The sequence below is a fragment of the Hippocampus guttulatus genome, chromosome 9, assembly GCF_054856545.1.
Source record: "Hippocampus guttulatus isolate MCC_2025c chromosome 9, RoL_Hgut_1.0, whole genome shotgun sequence".
NCBI lineage: Eukaryota > Metazoa > Chordata > Actinopteri > Syngnathiformes > Syngnathidae > Hippocampus > Hippocampus guttulatus.
The window spans coordinates 19,239,375-19,253,471 of record NC_141269.1 but is presented as its reverse complement, the minus strand read 5'-3'; the positions used below and the strand labels follow the sequence as shown (position 1 = coordinate 19,253,471).

The following is a 14,097-nucleotide window of genomic DNA, read 5'->3' as shown; positions in this document are numbered from 1 at the left end:
AGATCATGTTTTATGACCAATTGAAACAGGTATGCATTTACAAAGGGATCACATACTTCTCTTTCAACCGTATGCAACTTCATGAGAATCTCAAGCAGTACTGACGTTACAGACTCAGAAATGAACAACAAAACACAGATTAGGATCAGCGAGAACATTCTCTTTATTGTTTATGTTTGAAAAACATAACAAGTTTTTGTAATTCTCTTTTGTTACAGTTTCAGAGCTCTGTACAGGATAAAAAGAAATAAGCACTGCTTTCGAACAGTCAACTCTCAAACTAGATAAACAAAAGAAAAGGAGTTTTACCGTAGAAATTAGTAGTAAGACATTGTCTGAAGTGCAATGGCATAGCTCAGATGGGTTAAACATGTAAAAAAAAAAAAAAAAAAAAATCTAAATAAAAATACTTCTCTATTTTTCCCAACAAACAGTAATTCTTTACAGAGTAGAGACTGCTGTATTATCTGGTGTATTTAAACCTGTAGAAACATATTTACAAATAGCCGTTATATATTTTATATATATTTTATATAATATATACAGTATATATATATATATATATATATATATATATATATATATATATATATATGTGTATATATATATATATATATATATATATATATATATATATATATATATATATATGTATATATATATATATACAGTATATATATATTTCTCATAATCACATACTGTATGTCAGCACCAGTAAAAAAAAAAAACAAGAAACATTCACAATAGATTTTTTTTTGTTTTGTTAAAATGTCAACAGACTTGGTCCCAGAACACAATGATAGTTGCAGGAAGTTTGTCTTCCTGAAAAGATAAAAAAAAAAAATTGTCAGGATGAATGTTCACTTGAAAGAAGACAAGACTAACCCTAACACTGACGCAGAAGCGTTTTCACCACCTCACAAACTCCAAACCTACTTTGGCTGCTCTGACCGTGTTTGCTTCATTTGTCACTGGAGCCTACTTGGAGTTCTCGGCAAAGTTTTGGAAACCAACATTGGAGTTTGACTACTTTTCACAAGAAAGGCTTAAAATAAAGGCTTTGTTTTAATGTCATCGTAAAACTGCTACAAAATAAAACAATTGTTAAACACCGTGCAGACAAATGGAGGACTTCAACTCCCCACAAAAAATACAAATAAAGGAACCTCATTTGGCGGAGCTAAAAAAAAAAGAAAAAGAAAAAGAAGCTTTTCAAGTTTGATGGTGCTTATGTTTCTTTTTAAAGGGTTGGATTACAGTATACAATACCAAAAGAAACACACTGATGGCATGGAGTTGCTTTCCAGGAACCCCCCCCCCCCCCCCCCGGCTTTTTGGTTTGTTCACTACTGCGTCAACCTCCAAACGTTCACGCTGATGAGTTGATGACCCAGTGTCACAAATGATGCAATTTTGGAAGGGGGAGGTGCTATCCCTAAAAGTAGAGACGCGTTCACATGTTAGGTTATTCATTTTCAAACCCTTACAGAGATGGAAACCTGTTAAGCCTATAAACTGTATGACGGCTTTTACACTTTGGCCAAACAAGCAATCGCAGAGTCTGGTGAATAAATCCGAAAGTCTTAGCAGTGGTTGGTTTTCCGAGGAAAGTGCCAGAGAGGAGGGACAGGTTGTATTTCTTCACAGTCAGTCTACAGTTCGAACACCATCGGGTTTAAGTCGGAGCATTTGTTTCATTGCCGCGCTACTGAAGAAAAGCCAACGAGGTAGCAAGCGAATGTGACACCATGGAAGAGAAGGCTGTGCTAGGACGGGAGTTACAAAAAGATTTGTAGAAAGACAACGAAAATTAAATAAAGCCAAATTGAATTTAGTTGGGGGGGGGGTTGGGAGGGGGGCGGGGGGATAGACAAAAGACACAACCAGCGTAATTCTGAGAGGTCAAATACAGCAACTAAGAAAACAAGAGGGGCCTAAATGAGAATATTTTTCCTTTTCCTTTTTTAAAATAAAATAAGTCACTTGTGGTGCTTGGATACATTCAGCGCCCAGTGGTCATTTCGCCTTCAGGCCGCCTGACGTATGTGATGTGCTTTGTGCCACGCAGGCAGAGGGCTTCACGTCATCGTACGCTCACGTGTCCTCCCATATTACGCGTTGTCTGTTGATGTGTCTGCAATTTATAAAAGTCAAAGTGGGTGTGCTTGCTAGAGCTGCCTATTTTTTGCTTTGTTCTCTGTGTGTTCGTCTACCATAGATGGACGTTCGTCATCCCCAGACACACACAGAGACAAGACCTCACCCCCTCCCTCCCATGAAAAAAAAAAAGCCAGTTGCCTAGCAAAAGCGGGCGAGGGCCGAGACGCTCACAATTTCAACAGCGAAAGGAGTTGTGAAAGCGTGGAATCATTCTCTGGAGGAAGGGTGGCAAAGATTGGGGGGGGGGGTGAGCGAAATAGATCAAATGGAAAGAGTGAGCGTGAGGTGGAGGGAGAATTATTTGTGTGTTGGAGTGTGTATGGGGGGGCACATTTCAAAGACAGGAAATGGGAGAATTGAGAGTACTTTCGACTCAGCTCCTCACACGGTAAAGAGAGGTGAAGCACTGAGCTGCGTGGCACAAACACAAATCAACTGCTGTCTTGAGGGCAACCTTTTCTCCCCCTTCATCAGTCTGCTGTGTTCAATCAAGCCCTGCTTGAAGCTGCGTCTCGAAAGCGGGTCTGGCGTTAAAAACACTGGGAAAGAATTCTTGAAGGGTTCTCGCAAAAACACATTTCTTAATCTCTATATGGGTTTTCATGAATATGGCCGAGACAAAATGATTTCTCAGTGCTCAGACGCACGCGGAACACATGAAGTCTGAATTTGTGAACTCGCCAAACAAACATGCCCACCACCTGTTGACATTCCGCACAAGTTGAATCGAAGTGTCTGGCTTCTTCTTGGTTGTGGAAGAGATTTTCACCTTGAATTCAAAAGGATGCCTCCGTTCTAAACCTTAGGTGCAGAGTGCCCATATTTGTTGCTGTCGTTGACAATTTTATGTGGTGCAGTGTAGTGAAGAGTGCTGTGACCGAGGAACCGCTACACAAACGCGGCACGGCTTTGGAGGGCAGCTTCTGAGGGTCCAGAGTCTGCAGTTCAAAGTAAAGGACTTTTGTGTAAATGTTGAAGAAAGCCACGTTCGGTATGTCAAAAGAGAAAGTCATCGGCTGAACAACATCAGAGCATTTCTCACCCAAAGCTCGTCTCACACACCGGCTCCAGTGACCAACAAGCCATTCAACTGCGGGCACGCGAATGACCTGTCGTAATGCAAAACGGTCATTCAACAGCCACACCTGGCAATCAATCCTGCGTATATGACAACCTCCAAGGGACGCACCTACCAGAAGTCAATATGGAAAGTTCTGCCCCTCAGATTCTGAACGGAAAAATGCTTTTGGAAAATGAATGTCGGACAAGCAAGACGAGTCAAAGTTGCCACAATTGCCCTTTCGCGGCTTAGCACGGCCTGGATGACTGAGGATCTAGACAGACGCCAGTTAACATTTAACTCCATTTGTGTCTTGAAATGTTGAGTTCATCCAGTCAAAACTCATGTCCAGTTTTCTTTCAGGCTATTGGCTGGGGAAAAACTCCTCCATCCACCCGTCGCTTGAGTCCAGCTCTGCTCCTGGTCCATCCCCCAATCCAAAGGCTCCTCCACTGGAGGGCCCGCCCCCATATCCATAGGATGACATGTCTTGATTGGGTGTCCTTTGGTAGCCCTGCGTCTGACTACCAACGCCACCCCCCCCGGGTCCATAAGGTCCAGCTGCACCCCCAGCCCCTAAGCCCGGCCCCCCAGGGCCCGGCCCGAAACCCCCCATTCCAGCAACCCCCGGACCCATAACGCCCTGGTTTAAGCCCTGGCTCATGACCATGGGCCGAGACTGGTTGGTCCTGGGCTGACCGCCGATGTGAGCACCCATCGGGCCACCCATACTCGCTGCCGGGTTGCCCACCCTGGGGTCCATCCCCTGGGTCATACCCTGGCCCGGCCCCTGAAAGTGTTGCTTGGCCACGCGTTGGGGCTGACCTGGCTGCATTCCATAGCCCTGAGCCGAGCTGAACCCCACCCTGTCAGCTCCTGCTCCCGCTGTCCTTACCACGCCGGCCCCCATGCCTTGCAGACTCTGTCCTTGTTGCTGCGGCCAGCCTGTCCCGGCCATCGGCCCGCCACCGCCTCCTGCTCCCAGCATACTTTGCAGTCTTTGTGCTTGGGCTTTGGCATTAGTTGGGCCTTTGAGGGGTTGCTGGGCCATGGGGTTCATTAAGATCCCTTGTCCACCGTAGCCTCCAGCACCGCTGGCTCCGGGTCCCCCAGGCATACCTCCAACTCCGGGACCTGCACCCGCCTGCCGGTTTTGCCCACCAACTGGGTTGTGCTGCTGCGGAAGACCGAGAGAGGCTTGCACACTTTGGCTATGGTGCTGTTGCTGGTGGATCATTTGGCTCATGGAGGGGTTGAGCCCATAGAGGGAACCCTGGTTAGACCCTTGGGTGCTGTAAGGTAGGCCCATGTCAGCTTGCGGTCCTACTGAACTCCCCTGGCCTTGGCCAGAGCTCATCTGGATCATCTGCTGCTGGTTCTGCTGCTGCTGTTGGAGAAGACGTGCGGCCCGGATGCTCTGGAGAGCTTGACTCCTGGACGCCAGATCTTGAGGAGGACCTGAAATCAAGTCAATGACAGCAGTCAATACTTGACACACAACATAAATTCCCCCAGGCAGTCACATTTGTAGCAGGTCAATACGGTAGACAGATCAACTGAAAACAGTCAAGTGAAACATCAGAACTAAAAACTCCTGCAAACGAGTGAAAATCAGTTGAGATTTGAACTAGTTGAAAATATTGTGGTTGGATTCCGAACCAATTAAAATAAACATTCCCTCAACATACAAAGGCAGATATTACATAAATGAATAATTTCTCTTGAGAATAAAGCTCTTGTTTTAAATTTGGGTTTTACCCACCATAATGATCAAAAAGTACGTTGTTCCAGATCAAGATATTTCTTCTTAAAAACACTCCAAATTCAATTCAAATCCGACCGTGCTTAAAAGTGTTAGACTTAGTAACACATTCCTTTCAAAAAGATGCTCAGTGGTGCCATAAGTGTCAAGGTCTTGTAGGATGGCAATTGCTCTAAATCCTGTAATAAACCCACTTCTGACTTCATTCCACTAATCCCTCACCTCACAGCTTGGTGTGCAACAGTAACAGCTCGAGAACAAAGAGGATCATACTCCACACACAGGATTTGTGCAGTGAGTAGACTTTGAGTCACTAATAATTGCAGACATACTAAAAGTGAGGATGATTGCAATTTTAGGATAGTCAAGAGAGACTGACTGTTTTTACGGAGTTCTGAAGATGAATAGCAAGAAAACAACACAGGCCCTTGTGTCCTCCTGGATAGCTTTTGGACTCTCAGTTCGAGAGTCTCTGATGGCTACAAAAGCTTTTCAACTTGAATTTCCACCTCCCTCACTGAATCATCTTCATCTTCATGGTCACGCCCACTCTCTGTCACTTTCTGTCGTTCATGCCAGCCTCTCCACGTTCCAGATCATCTACCTATTCTTCTTGCTGCCACCCCCCCCCCCCCCCCCCAATCCTCTCTCCCACTTCACTCCTCTCATCCATCTCTCTGACTTCACCGGAACTCTGGGGGATCCAGGACACACAAGTTGCCTTGGTAACAGGCAGAGCAGGAGAAATCTCTCTTAAAAAAAAAAAAGACACACACACACACACACACACACACACACACACACACACACACACTCACACACAAAGGGAGGCAAAAGAATCCAATTTGAACGCCGAAGGGTATATTTGACAGAAACAGATAGAGGGGACCAGGTTTGGATTCACTGTGATATTCAGAAATGGAAGCATATTGTACCTTGTATGTTTTTCATTGATAATAATAATAATAATAATACATTTTATGTAAAAGCGCATTTCATGCCACCCAAGGACACTGTACAGACAATAGAGAAAATACAATCTAAAAATAAATAAGAAAAATATTATATACCGTATTGGCCCGAATATAAGACGGCCCTGATTATAAGACGACACCCTCTTTTTAAGACTCAAGTTTGAGAAAAGACTTTTTGAACACCAAATAAATTTTTAGACAGAAAATAATTACAGTACATCTGAAACAAATGATTATAACAATATATTTGAGAGAAAATTTATTTTGCCTCATTCAAATCTTAATATATGAACATTTAAATATGTAAACTATTATTTTCTTCTCTTTTCTTTGTTATCACTATTTTTATTTTTCTTCTTCGTGCTACGGCTATTTTTATTTTTATTCTCCGTGACAGGGGTTCGCTTTGGCCTGGGAGTCAAGTTCAGCATTCGCTTCAATGATATCTGGCGCCATCTAGCGTCGTGAATGGGTATAATGTCTCGGCCCCGAATGTAAGACGACCCCAACTTTTTCAGTCTTATTTCAATGCAAAAAACACAGTCTTATATTCGGGCCAATACGGTAAAAACAGGATTGATACTAAAATTAATTACGTATATTTGTAAATGGGGGGGGGCAGCATTATGTGTGCTGTTAAATACACGTAGACATACTCATGTTAGTTATTCACCTTGATACTGACTGACTTGAGGGAAGGGATTCCTCTGGCCTTGGCCCATCTGTCTTGGGAGATGTTGCTGTTGGAGCTACGCAAACACACACACAAATGTCATACAACATCATGCAAATATAAATCACAAGACAAATTAGCAGAGCTGATTAAAAGCAGATGTGGTGCAGTATATGTCAAGACTTTTTGAAATCTCATCAAAATGTTGACACTTGTGGAGTTAGCTGCAGTGTGTGCCCTTTGTGCATTTGGAGTTGTTTCATGTGCACGTGTGAATAGAGAATTTTAAATATAGGCATGAAATCAGAACGTGGCACTCGGAATTCTTGAGATGTTTGTTACAGCTAGATTTTGTCTGATTGATGAGTGCATGGCTAAGAAAGCAGAAGTTGCAGCCCGGTCCTTTTGTGTGGGCTGTGAGAACTACTGTAATTCAGAAGAGACACGAAACCTCAGCGGGGTGTTCCTTCCAGACCGCAATTTAAGTACATCTGTGTATGTTTATGCAGATCCAATTGAAAACCAACATGGTGGGTGGTGACTTCAGAGTCCAAGACTGTTTAACACTTGATTCACTCACAGAGAGAGAGAGAGAGAGAGAGAGAGAGAGAGAAGTAAAAAGAAAACAGCACATTATCACAGCAGGTGGGATGTGGCCAGTAACATGAACATACACGTGCACACATGCTGGAGAGATGAAAGGCAAGTGGTGAAGAGGGTAATTAGACCTACAACCAGAAAACAGCAGGGAACATCAGGGGGATGAGCTGCTCTTATTCGTGGACAGACATATGCGATGTACGAATGAAAACATCCATCCATTCATTTTCTAATCCGCTTTTCCTCACGAGGGTGGCGGATCATGCTGGAGCCTATCCCAGCTGTCTTCGGGCAGTGGGCGGGGGGGGGGGCACCCTAAACTGGTTGCCAATCAATTGCAGGGCACACATAGACAAAACAACCATCCGCGCTCACACTCACACCTGGGGACAATTTCGAGTGTTCCATTAACCTGCCATGCATGTTTTTGGAACGTGGGAGGAAACCGGAGTCCCCGGAGAAAACCCACGCAGGTACGGGGAGAACATGCAAACTCCACAAAGGAAGGCCGCAGCCGGAATCGAACCCTGCACCTCCGCCATGAGAGGACGACGTGCTAACCAGTCGGCCACCGTGACACCCAATGAACAAACAAAATGTGAATAAATAATGATAACATTTCACGAATTGTACAGGGGCCTTGATGAAATGCTCACCTGTTCCGCCAGTAGCTGCTGCTGGTGCTGCCTCTGCTCTCTGAAGAGCTGCTGCTTCTGCTGCTCCATCATGTGCATCTTTACCCTCTTCTCTTGCTCCATCGCCATCATCTGTTTCATCATGGCTGCCTGCTGCTGGTTACCCACATATCCTGGAGGTGCACCTGACCCCTGGTTAGGCCCCATCCCTGAGGCCACGCCACCGGCAGGGTGTGGAGGTGGGATGGCGCCTGGTGGTCGGGACATTCCCACTACACCTTGCTCCTGGAAAGACAGACGTTAAAGAGACAGTGGCAATCATCAGTTGGATGGAGAGCAAAACAGTCAACCATGTTCAAAAACAAACAGGGGGTGACAGAGGCAAGTTGTGGCGGTGGCCGTCAACCGCCAATTGGCAAACATCGAAATGTTTGCGGGCCCGTCGCACTCTTCACATATAGTGTGGTGAGTTGAGTTCCTTTGATGCTGACATTTTTATCCAAAGTCATATTGTGCTCTCTGCCTGCGATTGGCTGGCAACCGGATCAGGGTGTCCCCCGCCTACTGCCCGTAGACGGCTGGGATAGGCTGCAGCACCCCCCGTGACCCTTGTGAGGATAAAGCTGATCAGAAAATGGATGGATGGATATTGTGCTCTACTGACAGAAGCTAAGTCTGAAGTTGTCTGAAGTTGTCTCCCCCTCCGTTCCATCTTTTTTTTTTTCTCATCTGTGAAAATGTGATGAAGTGAAAGGTGACCCATCAGACTCCAGTTCCATATCTCCCTGTTGGTCATTGTTTTTTCCGTGTCTCTTGGAAGGCTTGTGTCTGTTTCATTTTGTTGCACTCTGTGGTACCTAGACAACGAACCTCTTCTGATCCTGATAAACTGTTAATATTGATCATCATCTGTTCATATTCTGTTCACGTTTTGGATTTTATCATTAAATGTGCTCACAACAGCTTACATGAATTCTTGTGAGCCCAAACTGATCTGTGACATTTTGTAGATGAAAATGCATATTTTGCAGCTGTTGTTGTGCAGAAGAAATTGTGTTGAAGGCGTGTTTCTTTACTGTTTGTCAAGTAAATAACATTGGCTTGCTGTTCACGGCATCTGCCATTCATGTTTACACGAACAGACATACATAATGGCTGTGTGAGCTATATTAAGGTCAATGTCTTTATTTCTTTCTGTCCAGTATTCTCAATGATTAGCCAGTGGAATTAACATTTGTATTGGAATGTTGAGCATACAATCACTTTTGTAACGATTCATTTTGTTTTGTTTATTTTGGTTTGTAATATGGGATTTTTCTTTTCTGTTAGTGTTGTCATCTGTAAAAAAAAATGGAGTGACACCTATGCCATGTTCAAGAAACTATATTTGATTAATCTCAAACACTTTCATCTCAATCGCAAGATGATCTGATTACCGGTACTCAAATGAAAGTGCTTGCATTCGTATTCGGTCTGATAGAAGTGGCATCGGTGTATCCCCATACATAAATAAGCGTATGTGCAGTTTGTATCTTCGAAACAGCGATACCGGCAAGTGAGATACCTAAAAGTGACACAACACAGCATACATTTAGCCATTTTCTTGCATACATGTGTACAAAGAGAGTTCAGGTATCTTTAGCCACATCATCCTGAGTCTTCACAATGGTTGGTCCTTATTGCATATATTATCTTCTTATTAGCATATAAAGAGCATTTCCTTCCCCACTTAGCCATATGCTAATATCCAGTAAGATGAAATAGCTTGGCTCACAGGGGGGGGGAGCATTTACTGTATGAATGTCTTGAAGCTTGACAGCTGAACTGGAAGTGGATAGCAAGAGAAGCAGGAGGCGTCTGAGAGCAAAGGGAGATCTGTACACATCAGAATGCATCAGCACAGCCCCTCACATGACTCAACGGCCAAGCACAAGCCAGTGTAGGAAGTGAGCAGTTGTACTGTAGGTCTAAGCTTCGGCCTTATTAACCGCACTGAAGCACAGGATTTCACTAAAAACCGGTGGAGAAACCAGAAGCGTCGTGTCCAGATGGCGCAGACAGCCACACTAGACCGATCGATGCTTTCAGCTGTGCGTCTCATCTACTGTTGGTATTTTGCTTCGTTTCTCCACATTCAGACAAGAGAGGGAACAGGAGGAGTTACAAAGGCTGACCAATAGGTGGCACTGGTGACCTTTAAACAGCTGCGTGTGTGTGCACGTGTGTCATTGGCCTCTTAGCAGATGGCTCAATCATGACTGCTCTGATCTACGATTCCACCCCCCCCCCCTCAAGACCCCCCCTCACCCCCCACATTTCTCCAAACGCCCCACCATTAAAAACTCTCTCTCCTCTCCTCTTCAATCTCTTGGAAAACACAGGGCCGCTGTGCGTCCGCGTTGCTTTGAGTTTACGTGGTCAATACGCAGGCTACACATTCTGGAGGAAAACGATGCACCGCAAACATGAAGTGTATCACATGTCAAAAAGGCTGCCAAATGATGGGAGAAAGATGACATATGAGAAGGGATGAGACGAGCAGAGCTGCTTTTTTTGTAGGGAGGAGTGAGGGAGAAGATTAAGGAGGAGTAAATGGTGTGGCCTCGGGAAGAAGAAAGCAACAGTTGCTGCGGCAAGGGCCAGATGGCTCTCGGATCAGAAGCTATGGTTGCTGTGCCTGGTCGCCCTTCACAACACTTGGCAGACGCTGGCCCTTCCCACACCTTATCTGTTTGATGTACTGTAAATATTCTGCCTGGGATTCCTTTGTCACATTTGTTTCGGAAGGCGCAACTGCATCCCAGCTCAGAAATGTAAATATTGTAAAAGCCGAGTTATTTCAACTGTCTCTTCACCTGTTGTTGTCTGTCTCCACAGACCGTACACGGCATTGTGGCACTTCTTCTGCACTGTTCAACTGAAGTGGGTCAGTGTCTATTGAGGCTGCCATGTATACAAGTCAAGTTGCCAGTTTGTTGCAGGAAAGGAAGGGAGGATGTGGTGGGGGGGGAAAAAAGATGCATCACAGGTTGCTTGTGGAGGATGCATGTGTATGTGTGAGAGCGTGCGGATGTTTGTTCGAAGAACAATGTGTGTCTGTGTGTGCTGGAGGCTGTGAATTTGATTTGGTTTTAGTCCATGGGCTGATTCCATTTATGTCGTTTGATGACCCAGTAAAGGGGTGGTAGTCAAGCCTTTAATAAAATATTAGGAAAAAAAAATCAAACTTTAGGACCATGGCTTTTGACACGCTGGAAATGTTCACCCTTTTTTCAATCTAGTATTTCATTTTATACATGAACTGGCCACCCAACCAATCACAGAAGCTGTGAAGACGGCAATATCTGTCTTGACCAATGAGAGGCACAAGACTCTCGGCTAACATTAAGCACAAAAAAAATAAAAATAAAAATAAAAAATCAAGATAGCGGACTCATAGCCGGACAAATATTTTGGAGCGACGAAGGATATTGTGACAAACATTGCAATATGTGTATTTCACCTGCAAAGAAATCCACTGTGGGGACATACAATAGCAAGACAAGATACGGGCTTGTTTGATAGAATTTGTGCTTCAGTGGCATCATTTAGAGGACAGTCAGGCCAAAATTGCACAAAGTTTTGTGCAAGCACACGCTGGAGACCTCCAAACCTATGCTGACAAACAACAGTGCAGCTTCGATGCTCATTCCAGGCGATGCTGGTTTCCATTGTTCTTGCGATGCTAGATTCACTGGCAAAAGCAGCACTTTTTGCAGCTGCAAAAATGCAGTGCCAACAGCAAAGAGGTAATTGCGAGTCGCTTAAGCATTTAAATAATTTTAATTATGGGTGGATTGTTCAGACATGGGCGGTGAGAGAGTTCCACCCTGTCAGGGACACATTTGTAGGTACTGCAGAGTGTTAATTATGCAAATATTAGTACCAAAACTTTGTATAATCTTAACATGTCCCTTATTCCATGGCATAAAAGATTGTTTTTCTTTTTGAAGAATAATGAAATGAGCATCATGGGTTCAGTATTAAGGACCATTAAAAAAAAAAACAGCAAGAATTTAAAATAAATAAATAAATTGGCAAATTTATGTGGCGACGCATTTGTGATTCGATGCAAAATGTAGTTGGACTGTGTTAAATCTTAGGGGCAAAATGCCACCAGTTTAGGATAGTCTGGAGTTCTGCAACTGCACTGGTACAAGCTAGCTATCTTACTGGTAGTCATAAATCCAAATCATGAGCGGCTGAGGTTTTTTTTTTCCCCTTGTGGTCTGCATAAAATAATCTCTTATCAATACAATTTTAAAGATAAACAAATTTTGTGCTTACAAAGTGACCGCTGCATACACAAGTCCAAACTATAGATCGACCATAGAGGTCTACAAAGAAGATGTTACTCAGAGACTTCCTTCACTTGCCGTGTTTTAGAGATTTCTTCTGTCTTTCCTGTCGTTGGTTCTAAATCATCTTTGAATCCAAAAGAAACATTGATCTTTTTCTCTCCTGGCATTGTTATGACACAGCAAGTGTGCACCATTTTAAGATCAACCGCGTTTCATGCAATCAAATACCGTCCGATGCTATCTACCCAAGATGAGGAGCGAAAAAAATAAAATAAATACGTGCAAGCAACCTAGCAGTGCTAGCAGTGCTGGAAGCGCTCAAGTTAACTCTTTCATTCCACAAGACGTACTTTTACGTCTGTTTAAAATTAGGTCCCACCTACCAAGGACGTACATGTACGTCTAAGTCTTTTTTTTGCGTCATAGAGAGGAGGAGGGTCTGATGCAATCTGTGAATGACAATAAGCCGTTTGCATTGTAAATCATGTATATATATATATATATAGTGTTAGAGCCAAATATTCTGTGGGCCTTGCAAGATCAGTCAAAATCCAGTAAAACGCTGGGATTGAGGGGGTTGCTCCAGTGAAAATGGCTGGGATTGAATGAGTTAATAGACCTAAATGACTCGGCACACTTCGATGCTGACAGCCTGACACAGTGGCCGTTCCTACTGATCACTTTTTAATAAATCAGGCTTACTCAAGTGAGTTTAAGCTGACATAATCGCTCCTGTGGTTCTGATGTCAATTCGTTTCGAAGACCAAAATATAAGGGAACAGATTTATCTAAATTCTCACTAATGTTTCTCCAGAGAGTCCATCCAAACATTTTCAACACCGCTTATCCTGAACAGGGTCAGGAGGAGGAGGTGCTGGAGTCTCTCCCAGTTGACTTCTGGTGAAAGGCGGACCACACCCTGATGTGGTCACCAGTCAATCACAGGGCACAACCATTCACACCCACATCCACACCGTGTGTGAGTGGGAACCCCGGCCGCACACAAGTCAGATGAGTGTACCACTACACCGTCATTGACGTGTCCCACACCTGATTATACAATATACAATTTTCAGTAGGATATCCGAATACTAAAATATTGATAGCTGCAGCTCTGGCAGAGATAAAGTATGGGGGTGAGCCCGGCGAAACACTCACTTTAATTTAAACACTGTGAAATGACAACTGATTGTTTCCCAAATCCGAGTAAGCTATGTGTGATTGAGAAAGGGTGAAAGACTGAGAGAAAAATATGTTTACGGTGATTGTCATTCCACTACAATAAGCGTGTGAGAAGTGTGCTGTCTTGAGGCAGCGCAGTGAGAAACTCCGACCTTTTTCGTTACCTATGACAGAATTAACTTGAGGAAAACCAACACATTTCTGTTCTTTTATGCCCAGAGTTCAAATTTGCTGCGTCCTGCTGACAGCTCCACATAACACATGACATTCAGTACAACCACATATAACGGTGAGCAGATGGCGCAGTCAGACCTGACAATATTCAAATGGCCATGCAACTAACTCCATGTGTGAAGATGCCACCCCTTTGACCCACACACATACAATAACAAGGACATGAGGATGTATGCAGCCGCCATTTCCTCCTGTGAAGAATATATCCACTCACTGTCCCTAACACCACCTCCTCACACTCACATAATCAGTTTCTCCCCAATGAGAGTTATATTTGAAGTGTTGGAGAGCAGCCTTGTTCCCCGCAGTGGTCTGCTTAATCTCGAACATCTCTGGGCTCAAAACCCGAATTGGCCTATTTCTGAATTTCACACACAGTGTATGTGCGGAGGAAAACAACATTTACAGAGCAGCTTGTAAGTCACTATATACACACTCACAGATGAGAGAACATGAAATGGGGTTAAGTTCTTTGAC

The 14,097-nt window shown here is 43.9% G+C and overlaps 1 protein-coding gene across 3 annotated transcripts in view; it reads right to left on the bottom strand.

The window, feature by feature from the left end:
- Window positions 1–1,317: 1,317 nt before the first annotated feature.
- The window catches only part of maml3 (mastermind-like transcriptional coactivator 3), a 158,317-nt gene continuing 145,537 nt past the window's right edge, over window positions 1,318–14,097 (bottom strand). For 2 of the 3 annotated variants that reach the window (XM_086119984.1, XM_086119985.1), the window contains exons 4-6: window positions 7,886–8,149; window positions 6,630–6,705; window positions 1,318–4,678 (exon numbers count right to left, since the gene is read on the bottom strand). In XM_086119984.1, coding sequence (XP_085976110.1) covers window positions 3,585–4,678; window positions 6,630–6,705; window positions 7,886–8,149 — 1,434 coding nt within the window. In that variant the 3' untranslated portion in view covers window positions 1,318–3,584. The remainder of the gene's footprint in view (window positions 4,679–6,629; window positions 6,706–7,885; window positions 8,150–14,097) is intronic. The other variant, XR_015101826.1, reaches the window with a different exon arrangement.